The sequence below is a fragment of the Pithys albifrons genome, chromosome 5 (assembly GCF_047495875.1).
Source record: "Pithys albifrons albifrons isolate INPA30051 chromosome 5, PitAlb_v1, whole genome shotgun sequence".
NCBI lineage: Eukaryota > Metazoa > Chordata > Aves > Passeriformes > Thamnophilidae > Pithys > Pithys albifrons.
The window spans coordinates 26,992,461-27,014,976 of record NC_092462.1 but is presented as its reverse complement, the minus strand read 5'-3'; the positions used below and the strand labels follow the sequence as shown (position 1 = coordinate 27,014,976).

Sequence of the window (22,516 nt, the reverse complement as noted above, 5' to 3'; positions counted from 1 at the left end):
CACTATGATCTTAATATTAGAAATACCAGTTCTTACAGAATGAGCCCTCCTCTTCTCTGTTCTTAAACTCTTTGCTTTAGATTAGTTTAGTTTACTCATCAGCTCCACTCACCAACATAAAACTTAAGGAAGTCTATGAATAACATCCAGATAGGACACAAATTGTCAAAGTTTATGCCTATGATGCAATTTTCAAGTAAATTTATCTATATTAAACAAATATTATCTATATTATCTATATGCTATCATATGGATAGTTATGTAAGAATAAATAAGCTTTAATACATTTTAAGGTTTTAGTCCTGTGGGAGCATAGCCAAGTAAATAACTTGAATTTTTAAATTCTGTACAGGAATGCCCTGACAGGAGCCTAAAGCATTGAAATCCACTTTAAAAATTAATTCCAAGTGATTTTTCAGAATGTTTTCACACAGACAGGCAACAGTATTCTGTAATATAAAAAAAGAATCACTCTATCTAATCTCTTCAGAAACACTTAGAATTCTAACCCAGACAAATATTCATTATATGTGTTCTATTTTTTCAGTAGGTTCATTTCCACAAATTAAGTTACCACGTTCGACTGTTGATAAAAAAGTATTGCAAGGTTTGTAATTTCTTTGGAAGATGAAGCAACACTTTTTTCTAGCAAACACACCTACAATACAAATTCTACCTAGCACCAAAATCAACTATAAAATTGTGCAAAGACAACCGTTCCAAAACCTGATTTATTTTTCTTAAAATGGTACACTGTACTTAGGGCTTTCTAGCAATGAACAATTATTTTTTTGCCTGTAAGATATAGAGAGATCATTCATGGACAGCTTTTATTCTCCATTCCACCAGAAAAAGGAGGAAATAGAGGAAAAGGGGTAATTCAGATATTTATGCCAGACGATTTTCAAATTTAAGAATAAAAAAATAGGCTGTGACAACCACACACCATGTTTTTGAGAATTATTTTGAACATTAGACATATCACGTGGTTCTGGACAATTTTAATGCCTACTTCCATCTCTCACACAGAGTTCTTTATCTCTAAGAATTAAAAATTCTAAAATTTTAAACCAAGAGAAGACATAGCTAAAATATATTAATTGTGCATTAAATTAGATTTGGAATACTAAATACAGAAACATAAAACAATCAGGAGGGAACTCAAAACATCCATGTAAAATTAAAATCACTGAAGGCTCAAGACCCAACTGATTCTTTGTCAAGACGCAACCAACGTCAGAATAGGAAGGAGCTTACACAAAATCTTCCAATTTCCCTCAAGAACTCTTGCAGCAGCTTTCCAAGGGTAATTACAACTAGGGAATAAACCCATTTTATCAGTTTGAACTTAATAAACTCACTGTTTCCCAGTGCCAATTGCTAGGTTACACTTCCTTTTTCAATACAGACTAAATAAAAGAGCTATTTTTAAGATCGTCTAAGAAGTTAGAGTAACAAGCAGCTTTTTGGAACAATAAGATAACTAAAAGAAGGTTTTTTGAGCAAGAGACATGTAAGACTGTCAATATGACAAAGAAGACGAACAGAATCAAACATAAGTGCTAAGAGAAGGTAGAACCAGCGTGACATAAGAACAATAAGGGAGCCTGATGAGAAGTAAGAGATGTGCTCCAGTCAAACACAGAAAGCGGCAATAACCCTTTCAGCATTCATGTGTACATGTGGAACAGAGCAGAAGTCTGTACTGTAACTCCCCATTCCCTTTTAGTACCTTCCTGAAGGGCCAGCTGTGGTGACTGTGTGACAGATGGTGAAGATGGTGGCTGTGAGGAAAGGCTTGGAGCAGGTGACCTTACTGAGGAGATCACAGCAGAGGAAGAAGATGTCCCAACCCCAGGCTTGGTAAATGGAACACTCTGGCTCACTGAGTGCACAGGCTGTGAAGCATCAATGCCACCTGAAAACAACAGCAGAAAGCAGGAACCCTTTGTATGTACTTGCACAGACAATCACACAACACAAGCAATCACATTTGATTTTACAGTAAATACAAAAAACAACACAGTACTTCAAAGAGAGACGCCTTCAAACACGTAACTATGGTTGCTTTTAAAAATTAAATCCCTGTACACTAACACTCTGTTGTAATGAACAAATTGCTCTGACAACTACCAGAAAAAAGGAAAGCATGACATAGTAAGATTCAGACTAAGCAGAAGCTAATTTTTGATACAAGCAACTCTATGCTTTTAAAAGTTATTGTTCCCAATTAAGCAAAATGTTGTCCACCTAAAATAGCTCCCCCTCAACGTTCCTCCCACAGGCAGGAACGCTGGAAGTCTGTTGTGTGGTAGACCAGCATTCTGCCTCCCTCACAGTGCTGGCACTTTGCAATATTGGTACTCAATTACAATACCCATATTCCAAGCAACCTGCTTCAATCGACCCTGAGTATTCTGCAAAACTTCTGATGTGTTTTAGACATCTGGACTAGATATAATCTGCTTTAAAAAAATTCAGATTAATGCTTTGAGAGACCCGACATAGTTCAGTTGAAACACCTGTCAGGTAAGGACAACACAACTTTATTAAGCTGGCTCTTAACTAAGGGTCACTCTTTGCTTGGAAACTGAAAAAAAAATCCTATTATGAGTCTTTCTAGAAAAACCGTGACAGACCAAGCTGTCAAAAATAAGAACAGAAATGAAATTGTTTGACCCATAATACTCAGTAAACAGACAGAGAAATTAAGCAAGGACAAAATTCACCATTTGTACTCATTTAAGTTACAAAATTCACTAGATGCACAGGTAATTTTAACTGTGCTTCCTCTGTATACAGAGCTGTGTAGTTCATGCAGTCCTTGACTTTTCCTTAAAAAATGAGGGTGACATCTGAAAGAACTTTGCGGGCAGGCTGAGGTTTCCTTCAGAAGATGAAGGAGAGGCAGTTTAAAATGATCCTTCTGTTTTTCTTATTTACAGTCAAAATCAACAGCATACATTTTCACTGTCTTAATGGAACTTTTATATATTTTGCAATTTTCAAATACAATTTTGAGCATACATACAACTTTTACACAAGTATTATCAAAATTATGCATTTTGCCATTGGACACACCTTTTTGTAACGAAACATATTTTTTATTGAAATGTACTTGATATAATGTGTTTCTACACCTGGCTTGCAGCTTTCCCCATAGGAGCATCCACACCTCTCAGTAGAAATGTTCTTGTTAGAGTAGCTACACAGCTTTCTCAAGCAAGATACGCAATTATAACAAGAAAAATTCTTTACTACATTAACATGCTTACTCAGATTTTGCAGCAGAGTTTTCTGTAGGATTATGGTATTTTCCACATTTCAAGCAATATGACAATGCTTGCAGCACTGCTGTAAACAATGCTAAATGCTACAATGTCACATGTTCAAAGCCAAACAGTAACTTATGGCCAAGTACTTGTATCTGTTCTCAAAGGTTATCCAATAATCTTCAAAAGTACATGGATGGATGCTTGAAATGTGTCGGAAAAAAAAAAGGTTTTAACTCCAATCAAAAAAATGTACTTTTTTTGGTACAAAAATCCAACCTGCAAAATTACATGTTAAACTTTATTTGATGACAATGTAACACTCTTGAAAGGCATAAGTAACAAAAATCAAAGGAAACTGTTGCTAGCTACCATCACATGTTAAAATCAATGGTCCAAGAAATAATGCTACTGAATTCTTTTTTCCTCTGGCCAATAAGAACATCATACTCTGTCATATAAGAACTGATCATTCTGGGATGCCTCATTTTAGCTCAAGACAAAGCTGGACTGAAGACCAGTTCAGAGTACATGTTTCCCATCAGCTTATTCAGAACAAACACAATCAGGCCATAAAATACTCTAATCAACTGATGTCATGCAAAGTCAAGAGTTTTGTCAGGCTGTGATAAATACAAACCAATTCTCAGTGACAGTACTTTCTGTTTTTCACATTCAACTCCTCTCTCTCACTTTCAGTGCTAGGTTTTCAGTTAAGTTTTCCTTTCGTGCCTCTCAACCATGAACATCTCTTGCACTAATAATGATCAAGCATAAAGATCCACAGCTAAAAGTTATGTTACCGAGAGAATCTCTAGAACTGGGCAAATCAGCAGTACAATTTATAATTTTTTTCCTATACATCACGACAAAGTTGTTATTTAATTTCTTACAGGAGACCTACAGGTCACAGTTAAAATGTGTATCACCACAGTATCTTCTCAAATTTTCAGAAGAGCTGCAAGAATCATTGTTTTTGAGTTGCTCCAGCCGCGATCTTGATTTCCTGCCCTCACAATCCCCTATGCCACACATCCCCCACACCCAAAATAACATACAATTTCTATCAAGAGATGAACCACCTCTCTGCAGCTCGTTTTTCAACAGTATCCCATCTCCCTGACTTTCTGTACTGGCTGCAGTCCTGCCCTTCTTTCAGCCACACCTGTATTAGCAGATTTACAGGATTATAGCCTACATTCCTATGGAACTGGGGCAGCAAGGACTTTACATCCTGATCTGACAGAAGGTGACGTATGCACATGAGATAATGAAATTAAGAGTACCTGCTGCTCAAGCAGACTGTCCGTGCCAGGATGCAAAGAAACCTGCACCATATACCCACAGAAGGAGTTCTCCAGCTCCCTCTCCTCAGGGAGGAGCCCAGTAAAATTTAGGCATTCTGGTTGACCCATGTGCTCACTTGGAAAGCATCAACAATAATCAGAGTGCACCAACTTCAGCTGAAATAAGCTGCAAAACATTTAAGAAAGCTGCTGACCCAGAAAGACAAAAAACCTAAGTAATACAAAGTCTGTTATTTACACAGCATTAACAACACTCCTGGACAGATTGTTACCACCATTGTCCTGCTGAAATACAGAATTGAATGTTAGAAGCTGATGATTCTGCAGGATGAAACTAGTTTAAGTCTCCAACAAGGAGAAAAATCTTAAATTAGAGATATTTATATTCTACTGTATTTATACTTCCTAAAGCAAAGAAAATTATCCTCACTGGCTGTTATTCATCAAGAACAGTCAACTTGCAGAAAAAAAAATCTTAAAACAAATTTATTTTCTTCTAGTGAAATCTCAGGAAGCTCCACTGAAAATACTTCAGCTATTTCAGACAGGGCCTGCCAAAGTTTTAGAAAAAGACTTTGTTGCACTTCTGTGTCCTCAGTATCTGAGACACACAGCAGTTCAGGGGGGTGGTATTAATAGATTCAGCATTCTGGGGGCTTTGCAAGGCCATACATAAATTTGGTTTTTTGAAGCCACTAATTCAAGTCCAATGCTCACAACTTTTTTCATTCAAGTAGAAAATAATACAGAAATCAAATAACTTCTGAAAAACTCTTGCCGGCCTAAGCTTCTTAAGTAATTCCTGCTTGAACACATAGATTTTATTAAAAACACATCATTCTACATAAAGAAGGCTTCATTTTCATCACAGAGAGCTTCCAGTGCTCAGTAACTGCACAAAATTGCTATTGAAAAATACTTTAAGACAACAGTATTCTTTCTATAATTTGCTTATTTATACTTCAAGGATTATAAGAGGTCACCTCCCACAGCACAGGAGCAATGACAGCAACTGACTTACAGTAGGATACTGTATCAAAATTTCTTTACACCAACAGTCACAGAAAGCACATTTAAGGAACTTCAGTATCTCTCTTTTTTTTTTTTAAAGTCATTTTGCTAAAAACTATGCACAGAACAGACAGCAACTGTTTTCCACTGTTGTTTCCTTCCTGGAGAACAGCAAGGAGGATGAAATATTCAGAAAAATTCCTTCTGTCTAACCATTCATAATTTCCTTGCATTCCTTGTGTATTGTACTCGGACACTTTGCAAGCGTGTACAAGAACTGTAAAATAATTTTCAAGATCTAACTCCCTTTTTAAAAGGCTGCAAACAATTAGAATACTATATATAAAATTACTCCACCTGAGAACAGTAAGACTGCACAGGGAAATACTTAAGTTAGATATCATTGGAGGCAGTTTGTTTAGCCACAGACATAAAAAATGGCTTAAAGTGTTTAAAACGTAGCAATAAAACTGCCCAGCTCTTCCTCCAGCCTAGCTATCAGCTGCTACCTTTAAATGCTCTTTCTCAGTCAGTAAATACAGATTCATTTGTGTGCTGGGGTTGAAACAGGATTCAAAGGGAAGAGAAAAAAAATAATTTTCCACAAAAATCAGTTCCACAATCCAGTCCACTGTGCAAGTTTCTCTGTCCACATGGGCCTGCTTTATCAGCAGCTTTACAAACTCAGAAAGAGTCTGAGTGTGGTTTAACTACTGATGCCCACAGTCTGCCAAACAAACCAGTATTACTCAAGTCTAACAGAAACAATGGATCAGTGTTTATTTTCATAACTGCAAAGTGTGTATCCATTACACACTACTAACACAGCCAATTCTATCACTGGTTCTTTGAAATTCAAGGGTAGTATTGCTACTTTTTCTGGAGGCCCTGCACTAACTCAATCACACACCTATAAGAGCAGCACTGAATGGTTCAGAAATAAGATTACCTATTGCTTATATGTCTCTTCATGGTCTGGGCAGCTCCACTGTTCCACCTTTAAAACAGTTGCTCCTTACAAAAAAACATTGCTATGAACAAATCATAGATTTCAAAACACCTCCAAAGGAAATAAAATTAATGAGCACTGAAGCAAAAAACTTTTATAAAAGGAACACTAACAGTATGAACAAACAATAAGTTGTTTTCATATGTACCATTCTGGAATGACACCTGCAGTCTGTGATGTCCAGCTACAGATTCTGCAATCAACAGAATCAATTTTTTTGAACAGAGTTTTAAACCTTCAGTTCTTGAAAAAAATTGTTTTTATGCTCCACCATGAAATAGCATTAACTTCAGAAGCTTTTCAAGAAGCTCCTTATAATTCTTTTTTAATCAGTATTTTTTTTATGGTTTTAAAGTACTGGAAAAAAATCTGACAGAGCCCCTCATTAAGACAGAATTCAAATCCACTACAATTCAAAGCAATAGAACTGAGCTAAGGATGACACTCTGCATCCTAGTCGAAGGGGGTAGGTGTGTGTCCAAAGCAATACTGACACTAAATTCAAACTATGGATTGGATGAATTAATTGATGGTTTGATTTGTGTTTAACTACTTTTCCCAGACAAAGCTTTATCATCACCAAAGCAATGCTGTTTTGTAAGTCCTTGGTGTTAGAAAACTTCAGCTACAAGGACTCTAAAACAGTTTCAGTGTTACACTATAACCTGAAATATCTCGCATAAAAAGGAAACGTTAAACAGGTTTTTTTAGTAGAAAAAGCAAGCCATAGTCTGGCACAGCACACAAGTCAAATAATTCCCAGTGTAGTAAGAAAACCAGAATCTTCCTGCACATGCTATTGCTCTCTCAACTGCAGACTAAGATGTTTCACCATGGAAGCACCCCCACATCTCTATTGTCCTTCATACTTCCTAATAACTACTGCCTTCCTCATAAACTTGTACTCAGTTTTCCAGTGAAACAGAAGTGAGGGTTGAGTGCACTTGCCCTCGACTGGCCCCTTCACAACTTCATTCTCTATAGCTACATTCATACTAAAACCATCAAGTTGGTGCTTACAAAAATCAGCTACAACTTCTTATCTCTTTCAAATGCTTACAAAAAATATTAATGAAAAAACCCCTACAAATGCCCCCAAACCCATGAAGGGTTCCACTTTTTCCTGAACTTTGTGAAAAGTGTATGTGTGTTCACTTAGGCAAAAGTCTAAGAAACAAATCACGATTTAGCCAGAAAATTATAAAATATCTTTGTGATTAACGGACACATTTCAGAAATTACACATTCCTTCACAACTGCATGAAAAAACTCCCTTCCAAGGCCACTCACATGAAAAATACACCAATAAAATAAACCAATCTCTGAATAGTGTTTTTTTTCTTACTCTCCCAATAGAAACATGTAGCTGCTATTGTAAAGACTGTGGTAACCAAATCAGAAAAGCTTCAAGAATGAATAAGGACAAAATTCAAAACTACAATACAGAATTTCACATAGTGAACAAGCACAAGCCAACAAAAGAATGTGATTAATGATGTTTCCGAGACAAATTTGGAAGTTCGTTATCCTTCAAATAATACCATACCTGTATTTATTTGGTTGTTTACTTTAGCAACTGATCCAGTGAGATTCCTGCAGAGGTTGTCTTGGACAGACTGAGCAGATGAGACAGTTGATATTGTTGTATTATATCCCATGGAAACATGCTGTTGAAGTGAATGAGGTACTGATGTACTCTGGCTAGAAAATGCATTTGTCTCTTTGTACTGTCCAACAGCAGGTAGACTCTGAGAGGTAAATGTCTGTCCATACGCACTGCCAGCAGCCACGGGAGGATAGGAAACATTAGGATACATGGCACCAGAAACCACAGGCATAGCGTAGTGATCAGAATTAAGGGGAAATCCCTGAGATGCAACTGAAGAGCTGACAGAAGTGCTGTAGTGATTATCAAATGCTGAATATGACTGCTGAGCACTCATGTGTAAGTAGGATGCAGATGATATTGCTCCTTGAACAGGTCCGTCACTTGATGCCCCTGTATGGGGAGGAGTTTTGTTGTACAGCTGTTGTGATCCCTGTGCATTCAACACATTGCTACCCACAGAAGGTATCATAACATTTTGTGCTGGTGCTGAATAGTAACTAGGGTAGTAACCACCTCTATACTGATTATCCAGATGTGAAGCAGCAGCTTTACTGGGCACTTGGGAATAGTGTCCTGAAGGCGCACTGTAGTTTGGAGGATGTGAGCCATAGCCAGAGGGAAACTGCATCTGACTCTGCGCAGGACCTGGAATGAGGAGAAAACGTCACATGCATCAAAGGCGCATCTGCCAGGAGTGCAAACAGACTCTGTACGTGAACTAACAAACAATTGGTTTCTCCTTGTCTTCTGTCACTATTTTTGAGATCAGTTCCCATCAGCAGCAAGAGAACAAACCAAGTATAACTCATGCAAATACAATATTTTAAGTAATGTGGAAACACACACCAAAATAGCAGTAAAATGGATCGCTTCCATTATCAAAAGAGGTTTCCATGACAAGATTCCTTGCCTACTGCTCGTATTTTTAATATTTTTAAGGATTAATACTTAAACAAATAGTGAACAACAGTAAGCACCAAACTGATGTTTCTAAGTGTCTGAATACAAGAATGTGCCTTAAAGAAACTGCTTGAATATGGAAAATGAAAAGCTGCAGTCAAACCAACAGGTCAATATGTAACAGTCTAGGTATTCCTCCTTACAAATCTTCAATATAGTGACCAAGTTAAAGTGCTGCAAGGCAGTTATACTTGTCTTCAGTGCTCTCATGTATTATGCTTTTGAGAAAACTGACATTTTCATGAAACTACAGACTACTTGACCAGGCACGTCATCTCAGTTTACTGCCTGATACATCAGGCATACGAGATGTTGATAGCAGAGAAACTGACCTCTGTTATCACTACAGCTAACCCTGCAACATGAGAGGGTAATTACATATTGGTCCAGCAAGAGTCAAACAAGTGCTTCTTTCCTAGAGACCAAATGTTAACTATGTCCAAGCTGATTTTCTCAGTGCCAACTGATCAATGATAAAACTGGAAGTTCTTTCTCATGTTCTTTTCCTTAACCCTATTTTTATTTTCTGGTGAACTACAAATGCATTTGTCTGGATAATTTACGTTATCAAAATTACCACACCTTATTGCTTACACCACGTTGAATGACTGTGGTGTTATTTCCCACCCCTTGCTCAAGAAAAACACATACAGCACTGGCCCACTTACAAATTAAACAGCAGCTGAGGTAATAAGGAATAGCTGATTACCCCACATATTTACAATGATTACAAATCTTAAGCATTACTTCTCTTGAAATTCTGAAAAATGACTGTTCTCCAAGTAACACCCAGATATCCTATGATTAACTTCCAAGGCAATTCTAATAGTGAATTTGTTAACAGACCCCTGTGTAAGCAAGGAACATACTGCCCAAAATTGCTTTCTGATAAAATTTAAAATGCTCTTTTATAACTGACAATGCAGGAAGTTGAAGAAAAGGGAAAGAAACTTAAAAAATGCAGAACAGTAACTTGGACTGTTGGGTCAAAAGAAGAAGGGCACTTGGGAGAAAGTCTAAGGAGACTAAAAAATAATTACATTCCGAGTTTGGAGAGAGCTTTTAACTGGTTCTGATTCACCTTCTCCTTCAAAGTGGGAGCTGCTTCACAAAGCTCCTTAGTTTTTTCTCCTTTAAAGGATGATGATTTTTAGATAGCAGGTCATTAACAGCTACCTGAACTTTGCAAGACTTTGGACCTGCTTATTTAAAGTCTGAATGAGCAAACTCAAAAATACACAAATAACTTAGGTCTCTAAAGGCTTGCTGCTTTAAGCAGCAACGTCAATTAAGGTGGCAAGAAAAGATATTTTATCTGAAGAATCTGTGCATTTGTTCTACCAAAATATGCAGAATAAGCTGACGGAGCAGGTATAAATTAGAAACCGGTTTAGGAACATCTGACTTACTAAATAAAAGGTGGCATATCGAATCACCTACTGCAAAGTCTTCCAGTTCCTACCTCTCTTTTAAATAAAAACCACACACAATAAATATAGATTGAATTATCAATACAAGATATCAGTCTCTGCATCAGAGAATGAAGAGTCCTTTTTTTCAGATTTTTAAGTAGAAACACCTATAAATTTAAAAGTACACATGACTATAAAACCCATGGTGACCTCACTAAGACAGAGGAGCCTAACACACATTTGAAAGAAATAATTTTTTATTTCAAACTGCTGATCCTTTGAAATCAAGTTTTACAATTACAGATGATAGATTTTCCCATTATCTGAAGTGAGTTTTTTGTTCACTTGATTATAAAGAATGTCAGTAGAAAGTAATTTTTGTACCACAATTAGTAGCTGAAGCTACTAATGACGATTAGATAAGTCAGCAGTTTTCAACACTGGAAATGAAGATACAACCTCAGTGTCATTTTGAAATCTAATTAATTGCACAATCTGTCCTGATGTCTCAGGTACTCCACCTTCCTCCCTAAACACCTGACAAATGCCTAAAAAGTTCCATGAAAGGAGCTGAAAATCTTAGCTGCATACAGAAGGTGTACTTCTAAAACATCATCTCTCTAACGAAGCAGTGAACCTCTCCTTCTATAGACCAATTAGTACTTTATATAATGTTATAATATATAACTACACAGACATTAACAGGTGAATCCCAAAGATCTTAATACTTTTTAAGCAAGGGGGAGCCACCACACAAAGAAACCCCAACACCCTTCCCCCCAAAAAAACCTCCAGCAGTGCTATACCTGTGCCACTATGTGAATTAGTACAGCTTTGCTTGCTAGGTGTTTTTATGGCCAGGAATTCCCTCAGCTGAATAATTCAGCCATCTGCCATGTCCCTCACCTATACGTAGCCTTTGTTGGACAACAACAACTTCCTTTCAGTCCAAGTACACCTGTTGGCTTCCTGAAACTTCCCTTCATCCACCTCCAGAGAAGGCTCCCTTCCAGTGTCCTCACATGCCCTTTACACGACGGAGAGGGGGCAGCGCCGCTGTCCCTTGTTAACTGCCAGCAAACAAACCGGCAAATCAAGCCACTGCTGAGCTCTCACAGCAGCTCAGTCACAGAACTGTCTGCTCCTTCACTCACTGAGCTTCCGGTTTCCACAAAATATTCAGGGATTTCCTACCTTTCACATCTCTGTTTTCTTTATTAAGTTTAATGAAACTATCCAAAATATCCAGAGTCTGAGGGGGGATGGAGAACAAGGCTAAATAAGATAACAATGAAAATTTGATTTCCAAAATCCTAGTAGAGATACCAATCATAACCTTACAAACCAGACGTAAACAGCACCACACAAAAATCTTCTAAAGAACCATGAGGATCAATACAATTATCCTCTCAGTGTTACTCTTCAATACATTAAAATGTTAGCACTGAAGTCCTCCATCGATATTGAAAAACACATATCATCTTTCAGTACTGATTTAATAAGAAACTTTTCATTGCACTAAAATTAGTAAATACGTAATTTTCCACTTAGACACAAAGCCATCTGTAACACTATGACAATAAAAGCTTCTCAAACTTCCAAGATTTCATTCAAAAGAACTGAATTTTAAAGCCTCAGTTATGAATGACACCTCAAATGAGGAGAGCTTTTTTTTTTTAAACATTCCATTTCAGTGTAGGATCAAACGAGAACATTGTAAAAGAGAAGGAAAAAATAATAAAACACACACAAGAAGTTAACTTTAAAAACCCAACAAAACAACACCTCTAAGTTATACTAAAATTAAAGTCTCCACAGATCTCAAATGGACTTGGTCACTGAACCAGGCAAAACGTTATAATAACAAAGCTGAACATCCTTTTTAGTATCACTTTATGTACAACAGGTCACCTGCTCTCTGCAAAAAGCAGACTCTTTCATCAGATTGCTATTGCTATTACTATAAGGTTTTACCTGAAAAATTCACATTTTAAGTAATTAAAACACAGAGCATTCTAAACATCAAAAAGGATGCACCAACGTTTTCTTTCAGTCAATACAGAAATAGCTCAATTCACTTCAGTATTTTGCATTTACTCTCCATTCTAACGATGTAAAATTAAATTTCAAAAGCTATGACAATCTTCTTTGTGAAATTTAGTTTCTATCAGACAGAATGGAAATTTTCACTACAGTCTTTTTCTGTTACTATTCCCTTCTACTGCCCATCCTATTGCAATTAAAAAAAAAACAAAACCAAAAACCGCCAAAACCAAACCAAAACAAAAAAAACCAAACAAAAACCCCCCAAAACAAACAAACAAACAAACAAAAAAGCTGCTGGTGTTGTAACTTCAGAGGATTAGTACTACAAGATAACTCTGGAATGCTATTGCTAGATGTCACAAAATGAAAGATGCAGTTATTGCATCAAATGTACATCACTAAGACATGTTAAAAAACACAGAAGCAGAAGTTATACAACAAAAATTTTGAGACTATTACTGAACAGTGTATAAATTTCTCAGAATTAAAGAAAAAGTGTTTGGAAATAAATGATCTGCTCCCTAGTGTTTCTAAAAATTAGCTGTTTCTAAAAATACTAGCACCAGTATGGAGATAATTAATTAAAGGAACAAACAGTACTGATGGCTCTTTAAATTACTATTTCATTAAGCTAAAAACACAAGGAGAAGATGTGATGCCAGTTTCTGCATGTTTCTGTAAAACACACTTCCAGGTCATTGATGCTGTAGTAGGTGTGTCCTGATAATGGCACGTTTTTTGATTAAAAGCCATATAAATTGGCATTTTCTGAACAAGTTTTACAAAATTCAGCATTACAATACCAGTGTGAACACAACTGGGCATTAATATGCCCTTAAAATTTACTGTTTAATTACCTTGCTTTTCATTCACTCCAGTGACCAACTCAACACCTACTTCACAGGCATTTAAGTGCTTATCACTTAACTACCTCTTTGGACATGAGAAAAACTCACGAGCAAAAAATCCGGTAGGTCCTTAGCCTGCACACTGATCTGTTCAGAAAAAACACCTGTACAGGAAATAGCCTGTCTACAAAATAAAGGATTTAATAGTATGAGCTAGAACTCTATGCAAACAAGAGCGCAAATTTAGATACCAAACATGGAGAAGATGATCGTACAGGGATTTATAACTGGGTATTAATAAATAACTCATTTTATAGAGCACCAATTTAAAAATGAGGGAGTGCACGCTCATTACTTTCATTCATAGTACAGTCAGTCCCACTACCTCTCCTTCTGAAATGCGAGTCAGTACTTTGTAACTTTAAAATATTTTGTCTTTGTTTTTCAATGACCCACATTTCACTGGTCCAATGTTGTTCGCTCAACGCAAATCCCAAGACTGAGTTGTGAGAACGCCTACCCATCCACTACTTTTAAGTTCATGAACAGCCACTAAGTGAGTACTCTCACCCACAGTACTCGATTATCTGCCCACTCTCATGCTCGGCAGCCGACGCCGAGGCCTGGCTGTGCCGTGGCCTCCAGAGCATTCCTGAAACGCCACAAAGCAGGCGCCGCAGCACCGGGCAGATGCACCCCCGAGAGGGGAGCGATGCGGATCCCCTCGCCGCTGTAGCGAGGCGGGGAGAGGCTGCGGCTCCCAAGTTCTCCCCGCACGCCTCCGCGGGGCCCGCGCCTTTCCCGAGCGGTCCCGGCGGGTCCCGCTGCCTTTCATCCCAAGGGCTTCCTGAGTGCTGGATTCGCCGGCCCGGGCCCCTCCCGGCCTCCCGGGGGCAGGAAGGGCGCGCAGCCCCCCGGCACCCCCGTGGCCTTCCCCCGTGCGGGGGCAGCGCGGCCGCCCCGGGGCCCCCTCCCCGCCCGCGGCGCCCTCACCGTTGTGGCAGCGCGGGGCGCCGCCCGCAGGGGCCGCGGCCTCCCGGGGGCCGCCGGGCCCGACCGGCGAGAACGCGGCGGCGGGCCGCGGCGGCAGCCCGGCGGGCGCGGACATTGCTCCTCGCAGCGCTTCTTCACTCCGTCCCGCTTCCCTTCCTCTTCCTCCTCGTCCTCCTCCCCCTGAGCCCCGATCCGCAGCCGAGCGAGGAGCCGGGAGACGCGGGAGGGCCCGGGAGACGCGGGGCCCGAGCGCCGCGCGCGCCGCTGCGGCCCTGAGCGCCGCCGCCCACAGCGCCCCCTGGCGGCGCCTCCCAGGACCGCGCCCGGCTCGGCACGGCTCGGCTCGGCTCGGGCCGGCTCGGCCGGGCACGGCTCGGCTCTGCTCGACTCGACTCGACTCGACTCGGCTCGGCTCGGCTCGGCCCGGTACGGCCCGGCATAGCACGGCTCGGCACGGCATGGCCGGGCCCGGGCCTCAGCCCCGGCCCCGGGAAGGGCTCACTTCGCCCACTGCCTGCAGGGAATCGCCTCTATGGGGGGGAATCGGCGCGGCAGGACCCGGCCCAGCCCTCTTAGTCTGCGGGTGGTGGGGCCGCACGCCCCGTCTGTAACCCTGCGGGTGCGGGCGGACAGGCCAGAGGGAGGGGGAGGAGAGGGAGCTGATCCTGCCCCTCTGCTCGGCCCGAGCGAGGCAGAATCTGGAGCGCCGTGTCCAGTTCTGAGCTCCTCGGTGCACAGAGATGTGGAGCTCCTGGAGTGGGTCCAGTGGAGAGCAGCGGTGGGGGACTGGAGCATCTCCCTTTCAAGGAAAGGTGGGGGGAGTTGGGCCTGTTTAGCCTGAAGAAGAGACAACCGAGAGGGGACCTCATCATTGTGTATAAATATAAAGGTGGGGTGCCAAGAGGATGGATCCAGGCTTTCCTCAGTCGTGCCAAGCAGTAGAACAAGAGGCAGTGGGCATAAACTGCTGCACAGGAGTTCCACCTGAACATGAGGAAGAACTTTCCAGTGCAGGTGACTGAGCACAGGAACTGATTGCCCAGAGAGGTTGTGGCAACTCCCTCACTGGAGACATTAAAGAAACACCTGGACACATCCTGTGCAGTGTGTTCTAGGATGAGCAGGAAGGTTGAACCAGATGATCCCACTATGGTTCCTTCCAAATTGACCAATTCTGTGAGGCCGCTCTGTGTCCCAGCCTCAGGGCACAGACAGGAACATGTGCAATACATACACCTCCCGTCATTTTGCCTAAGTGAGACTTTTCTGTCTGTAAAGGTAAAATATGCTATTTTAGGAATATATGTGCCCTAGAACACATAGAGGTAATGTGTGTGCTCTGCACAGGGGAAAAGGCTTCACAAGGTGAGGTGAGGTGAAAACTCTCTGCCTGTACAGACAGAAAAGCCTCAGTGAGAGGGTGAGCTGAGGCAAGGCTTTCCTCTCGGTGTTAGGAGTGCACACACTGTATTCTCTCTCTCTCCAGCATGGGTATATGCTATATAGAGAGACAGAAAGGCCTTCACAAGGAAGAACGAGGCAAGATAAGGCAAGGTTTTTCAGTCTCTGTGCAGAATATATACAAGACATTCTCTAAACAGGAAGGCAAGTGTTGGAGAGCAATTGCCGTGGTTTAACCCCAACTGGCAACTAAGCACCACACAGCCCCTTGCTCACTACCCACCCCCCACCCCATCCCAGTGGAATGGGGGAGAGAATTGGAATAGTAAAAGTGAGGAAACTTGTGGGTTGAGATAAAGAGAATTTAATAGTTAAAGCAAAAGCTGCACACACAAGCAAAGCAAAACAAGGAATTCCTTCACCACTTTGCATGGGCTGGCAGATGTTCAGCCATCCCCAGAAACGGAGAGCTCCCTAACATGTTACTTGGGAACACAATGTCCTCCCCTTCCTTCTTCTCTGCCCCCATCTCCATATGCTGAGCATGATGCCATGTGGTCTGGAATATCCCTTGGGAGAGTTGGAGTCAGCTCTCCCAGATGTGTCCCCTCTCAACGTTTTGTGCACCCCCAGCCCCCTTGCTGATGGGGTGGTGTGAGAGGCAGAAAAAGCCTCAACACTGTGTAAATAAGGAAAACCTCCCTGTTTTATCAACACTTTTCCTGTCAAAAATCCAAAACATAGCCCATACCAGCTACTGTGAAGAAAATTAACTCTATTGTCAGCCAAAACCAGCACATCCTCCCGTGTTGGCTACTGTTGACAAAGGATCTCCCTTCAATTTTCCGCAGATAATCACACACTAAGCCATATTAATTTTGGGTCTGTGTCTGTTTCTATCACCTATATTCACCTGTCATTCATTCAGGCACTATTCAAGACTGAATTAATTGCTCAGGCTATTTTATTAATTATGCATAGAAGTTGAGAGCAGGATAATATACTGGTGATCATGTTGTCCTATGACACTGAGTCACCTTTACTTGCTACATAAATTTTACCAGTCCCTTTCTTGTTTGTAAGCTGTTCTTCCTACTGGTTATTATGTCTTTAAATGCTTTAATACTTTTTCAATTACTTTGCCTGTATGCTCAGCATATGGTCCAGCTCTGACTGTTACTGTTTTTACAAAACATGCAGGACACCTTTTAGTACTGCAGGCACTGACTATATTTGAAATCTTCTCATCGTATCAAACTATGTAAAGGTGTCTTGCACAGGCTACATTAGTCTTTTGATAGATTGTAGATCTGTATCTGACAGAATTAATTTCCTTTTTATGACCTAATAAGGCAGAGCAAGAAATGAGGGGTTCAAAATGCAGCAATGTTCAGGTGAGCTATTAAGAAATAAACATTACCTGAAAATGCTAGAGGACTAAGTGATGTGGGACTGATGTGGTATTGCTGTAATTGCAGGAGTCTTAGCTGGGGCTGCACAAACATTTTGAGAATCAGACTGTCAACCAGCTTTGGCGCAAATGACCTCTTGAAGTCCCTTCTCGGTCTGTATTATTCTGACAGGGTTAACAAATTCTACTGTTAAATTTGTTCTTTCTTTGTAGCACATACTTCCCTTTCTTTGTAATACATACTCCATCCCAAACAAAGTACTTGTGAGAAATGAATGCATGACAACAAAATAATTCAGAAATGTGGACAACCACTTGGTTTGACTTTTCGTTCTTTTGCTATTTTAGTAGATGTGTAACTGCTTTGTTGTACTACAACTGTATTTTGCCACAGCATGCAACACATGTGAATCTGTGTTTTCACAAAGGTTTTCCCTTTCCAGAGTCTTGTTTCTCTAACTTCTTTTACAGTGAGACTATAAATATATCCTATATCATAATCTGTAAGAATTACACATCAATTTATGATCAAGCACAAGGAGTAATAGATCATTGTGCTAAAAGCAAGAGGAGACAACTGGGAGTCTTCCTATTGTTTGAATGCTTTTACAAAATTTTTTATGCAGGTTAATCAATTATTTTCTACAAGCAACGACACTGTGGCTAAACCCATTAACTCATAGGAGATCCAGATGTGTTGGCAGCTAGAACACAAGCCCCTAATGGAAATACACTGTAAACTCCAAGCCATTAATTTTATTTTACTCATTTATAATGAATTTAAAAGCATTAGTAAAAAATGAGTATTAATGTCTGGTGTTTATGCTACCATGCAACAAATAACACAGGAGCTCTCTCACCTAAGCCATTGCTTTCACTTAGTCTAGTAACAAGCTTATTACAGGAGCAATAAATTCTTTGGCCAGTTGATGAGGCTCATACTAATAGATTTATTTTGACCCGTCATGGAGGCAACAATGACATAAAAAAGCCCCTCAGCCATTTAGGCTTGCAGAACAAAATATGAAAGTGCATCTTCTTCCCCAAAATCTGATTAAAGAGGCATTAAATATCCAAACCTAGGAAGAAAAAGTTATTTTTACAAGGAGAAAAGTCTGGGAACGAATCATTATAAACTGAATTAGAAATAATTTTGAGCTTTGACATAACTAAGCCAAGCTGCTTCTGCTTCGTCATACATTTCAGAAGGAGAATGACAAAATTAGGTGTTTTATAATCTCTATCAACAAAATACAGCTGTGGGTCACCCTAGCTCACTAATAAATTTCTAATGATTGTCCTGTGCTTCTAATAGGAACTGGGCCACTTTAGTGCAAAATAATAAGGTTAATGTTTTCACAATCAGAAGTCCCAAACTGTGTTAACATCATTGTATTTACATAAGTTGCCTGTAGTCACTGTGATGTGATTGCTTTCCAGAAGAAAGGCAAATCAAGACTCTTGATGTCACTATTAAGTGTGCCTCTGCTTGTGTGACCTCTGCATCTGGCTGAAGGATAAATCCCTGCATCCACTGGGTGAGATCTATGCTATACTTCATTTGCAGCTGGCTAATTAATAGAAGAGGCCCCAGGGTAGTCATGCTCCACTGTAAAAAAAATCTTTCAAACTTCTAATGCACAGCAGAGAAGGAGATATCAGTTGTGAAGCCACTCAGCTTTCTTACACAAAAAATTCTTACAGATTTACTTTCCATGTAGTTTATTTATTATCTAGGTAACTCCCGAGAATTTCTGTGTCTCAGCAATGACCAGGACTTCCTTTTGTTAATCTGAAGCACTTGGCATGTATTCAGACTGGGTACAAAAGACTGAGCTGTGCTTAATTTTCGTGCTTTGGGGTGTTGATTTGGTTTGGGTTTGGTTTTTTTTTTTGGGGTGGGGGGGTTGTGGGTTTTTTTTGTTTCGTTGGTTTTGTTTGGGCTTTTTGTTTTGTTTGATCTGGGGTTGTGTTGGTGGTGGTGTTTTTCTGGGATATTTCTAACTGTTATGGAAAAGATTCAGAAAGAAACAGGATCTACCTGGCTGTGGTTTCACCAGCTCTAAGGAAAATTTTACACATGCACACTCTATTTGGATATCATGTTTACCAGTACCAATACAGATTATAGGATGGAGGAGTCTGCCACTACCAATGTAAGGGTGGTGACACAGCCACCTTTGAGTATCATGGCATCAATGACAGTCTAATTGTCATCATCCTAAGGTGGCTGTAAATGATCTAAATGAATGATTTAGCTCTTCTTTGGACAAAGGCAATGAACTCTACTAACTCCTACAGCTGATAGTTGCTGTATGTAGCTAATAATTATGGCCTCTGTGACTGACACTAGAAGCCAGAGTAGCTGTTCCATTCTGTTACCCCTAATGATGGATGTCACCTCTGATCATAGTCTAGTCTATCATTTCTGTGATACCTCTTCAATTCTGGATATATGACATAAATTCTCACTTAAACTGATACTCCAGATTGGCAATTATGCCTGGTAAACCTCCTGAGTATACAGTGTAGATAAACATCTATACCTAGACTTGTAATATTCCTGTGTGGTTTCATCAGCTGCAAACTTCAGTCTATGGCAAGACTACTAAGAAATCACCAGGCAAGCTATGACCAGAGAAGAACCTCAGCTATAGCCAGAGATCTAAATACTTTCATGAAATTATGTTCAAAGAGGAACTCTAGCCACGAGCTTTAATGTGACGTTAGGGGACAGCAAAACAAAAGCAAGAGTCTGGGGAATTTCTGCACCTGATGTGCCATATCCCAGCTGTAGAGGTGTAGCAATGCTGTGATCCAAATGGGCCAAGTTTAAGATCATGAAATCTTTTCAGTTTTCAGCTATTAAAATTTTATAGTTTTCCAGTAATTTTTTATAAGGTCTTTAAAACTAATAAACCACTGAAAGATCTTTTACTCTCTGGCAGTTTGGTATTTTATAGGTTTTCCTATAAAATGTAACAATGATTCATCTAAACAACTGGAGTTCCCCTCCTCCTGTGGCTCCAGATGCTTGCTTGCCCCCAAAGCAAAGCTTGCTGTTACTTCTGAAAGAGAAATGTGCTGCAAATATGGGGACTTGTGTCCAAAAATAGTTTTTCTGGATGTCTACATCACTGGTCCCCAATGTATCTTTTTTTTAAGTAGGCAGCAAGAATCTCATAGGCCCAACCAGAAGACACATTATCAGACTGCGCAGGCTCCGCTGTTGATGCGTGTCACAAGTCTCACATGGTAACACTCTTGGTTTTCTCATCTGAACAATTGCAGTGAGATAGGCTCATCAAACAGTGGTTCAAGCCATCCAAAACTAAAATAGAAGACAATTAAATCATTGAAGCACATTTAATAGTACCATGCTGTGGATTAGCAGCTTAATGCTGTAAACCTCAAGGACTTCACAGTACACTTTAGGAACTCTAGTTTTCTGTGTACATTTGAAACAATGGAAAAATCTGAAATTGCATCTATTCTTACCTGAACAGACTGCTGTCCTCTGAAAGTAATTGAAGAATTCTTCTCACAGGATGTTTTGGCAATATTTGGAAAGCTTGTCATGCCAATAAATATCATGGACAGTGGCTGTCCAGGGCCAGATTCTGCACTGACTGCCTTGCCATCTTGTGGGACTAACTCAAGAGGAGGCACATGAAGGTCTGCGCTATTAGAAGAAACATTACACCAAGGCATTATATAAAGTGACATATTTTCCCTCTGTAGTTGCTGTACCCCATCAAGCACTACTTATTTAAGGTCAGACTGTTTTCATGAGTAGCAGTGTAGTATTGTTTTCAGCCAAGGGAACACGGACAGTGATTTCCAATGTGCAGAAAATAAATATAATGAATTGAAAACTTAGAGATTGATTTATATAACATTATATGCACAAAAAAAGTATTAAACAGCAAAGAAGCCAAGGTCATGGGTTCAATCCCCTCTGTGGGCCATTGACTTAAGAGTTGGACTTGATGATCCTTGTGGGTCCATTCCAGCTCAGAATAGTCTGTGATTCTGTGATTTCCAAGTGTAAGCTAACTAGTAGCATTCATGGAGAAAGATGTGTTTATTTATAATCTTTTCAGACATGTAAACTGTCTATGCTTATAGTCTTGTGCTTATGGTTGCTCTGACAGCCTTACCAGCTGAATCTTACTTTGAGCTTTTTGAAAAATGGCTTTTTACCTATTTGTAGCTTGTTTCTAGATGTTGCCTTCTAATTTAATTTTGTTCTTCATTGTGGGTGAAATTCACCTTTTATTTTTACACCACTGATTTCTGTTGAAATAAAGGGTGACACTATAGTTTTAAATTCACTGAAACAGGAAGCAGCAGGAGGAGCACCTCTATTTAGCACATCTTTTGGTAAGACATTTATGATCTCACAACACAAAATTATAAAAACAACAATAAAAGTCAATTACTTCCTTTGAGTAATAAAGTGCATACATCTAAATATTTTTCTAACATAGAATGTAAATTTTCATACAAAAAGATCACCTTACTTTTGGTGTGATGCTTTTACTTTAAAAAGAAGTGAAAGTAGGTCTCTGACATCTTATCTTTTAAGAGCAGCTTGTGCTGTGCGGTTTCACATTGTACTTGAAATAGTGCACATGCAGATCATGCCTGCAAGGACAAATGGGAACCATTTTGTTTACAGAAGTAGCACAATCTGTGGCATTATTTTATAAGGCAAACTATTTTCCTGTAGATGGCTGATATGACTTGGGATAGTAAGACATCACTGCTTCTTAGTTCATAGTGAGCGGCATCTCCATTTTTCTCCTCCTCTGACCTCTACCAAATTGCTTTCCTTGTAACTGAGATCCCAGTTTCAGATCAGTTCTAGAAGCAGATGAACATTTGCTGACAAATTATTTACTTACCTGCAGAGTAAGCATCGCTAGCCTGACACCATTTAGAAATGTGATTGAATATTTTTGGTTTCAAAAGTACTTTCTTTAGCCTTTGACTGCTGTAGAATGCAATATAAGGAAAGGTGATGGAAGAACTGGTAGCATGTGAAATGCAACTAAATGATAGATAGTGAGTTCAACTCCCATCACCCCTTTTCTTCTTGATGTCAGAACATCCTTTTTTCCTATCACAGTGACTCAAAAAAATCTGTTTGTTCATTTTCATTTTGGCCAGATGGTCAAACCAACCATTTTCTGGAATTCCTTTTAGTATTTAAACAAGTATTCTGCTTCAGAAAC

The 22,516-nt window shown here is 39.7% G+C and overlaps 1 protein-coding gene across 3 annotated transcripts in view; it reads right to left on the bottom strand.

The window, feature by feature from the left end:
- SEC24B (SEC24 homolog B, COPII coat complex component) overlaps positions 1-14,717 on the bottom strand; it is a 43,200-nt gene extending 28,483 nt beyond the window's left edge. For 2 of the 3 annotated variants that reach the window (XM_071555984.1, XM_071555985.1), the window contains exons 1-3: positions 14,468-14,717; positions 8,146-8,853; positions 1,733-1,918 (exon numbers count right to left, since the gene is read on the bottom strand). In XM_071555984.1, the coding sequence (XP_071412085.1) occupies positions 1,733-1,918; positions 8,146-8,853; positions 14,468-14,582 (1,009 nt within the window). In that variant the 5' untranslated portion in view covers positions 14,583-14,717. The remainder of the gene's footprint in view (positions 1-1,732; positions 1,919-8,145; positions 8,854-14,467) is intronic. The other variant, XM_071555986.1, reaches the window with a different exon arrangement.
- Positions 14,718-22,516: the final 7,799 nt, after the last annotated feature.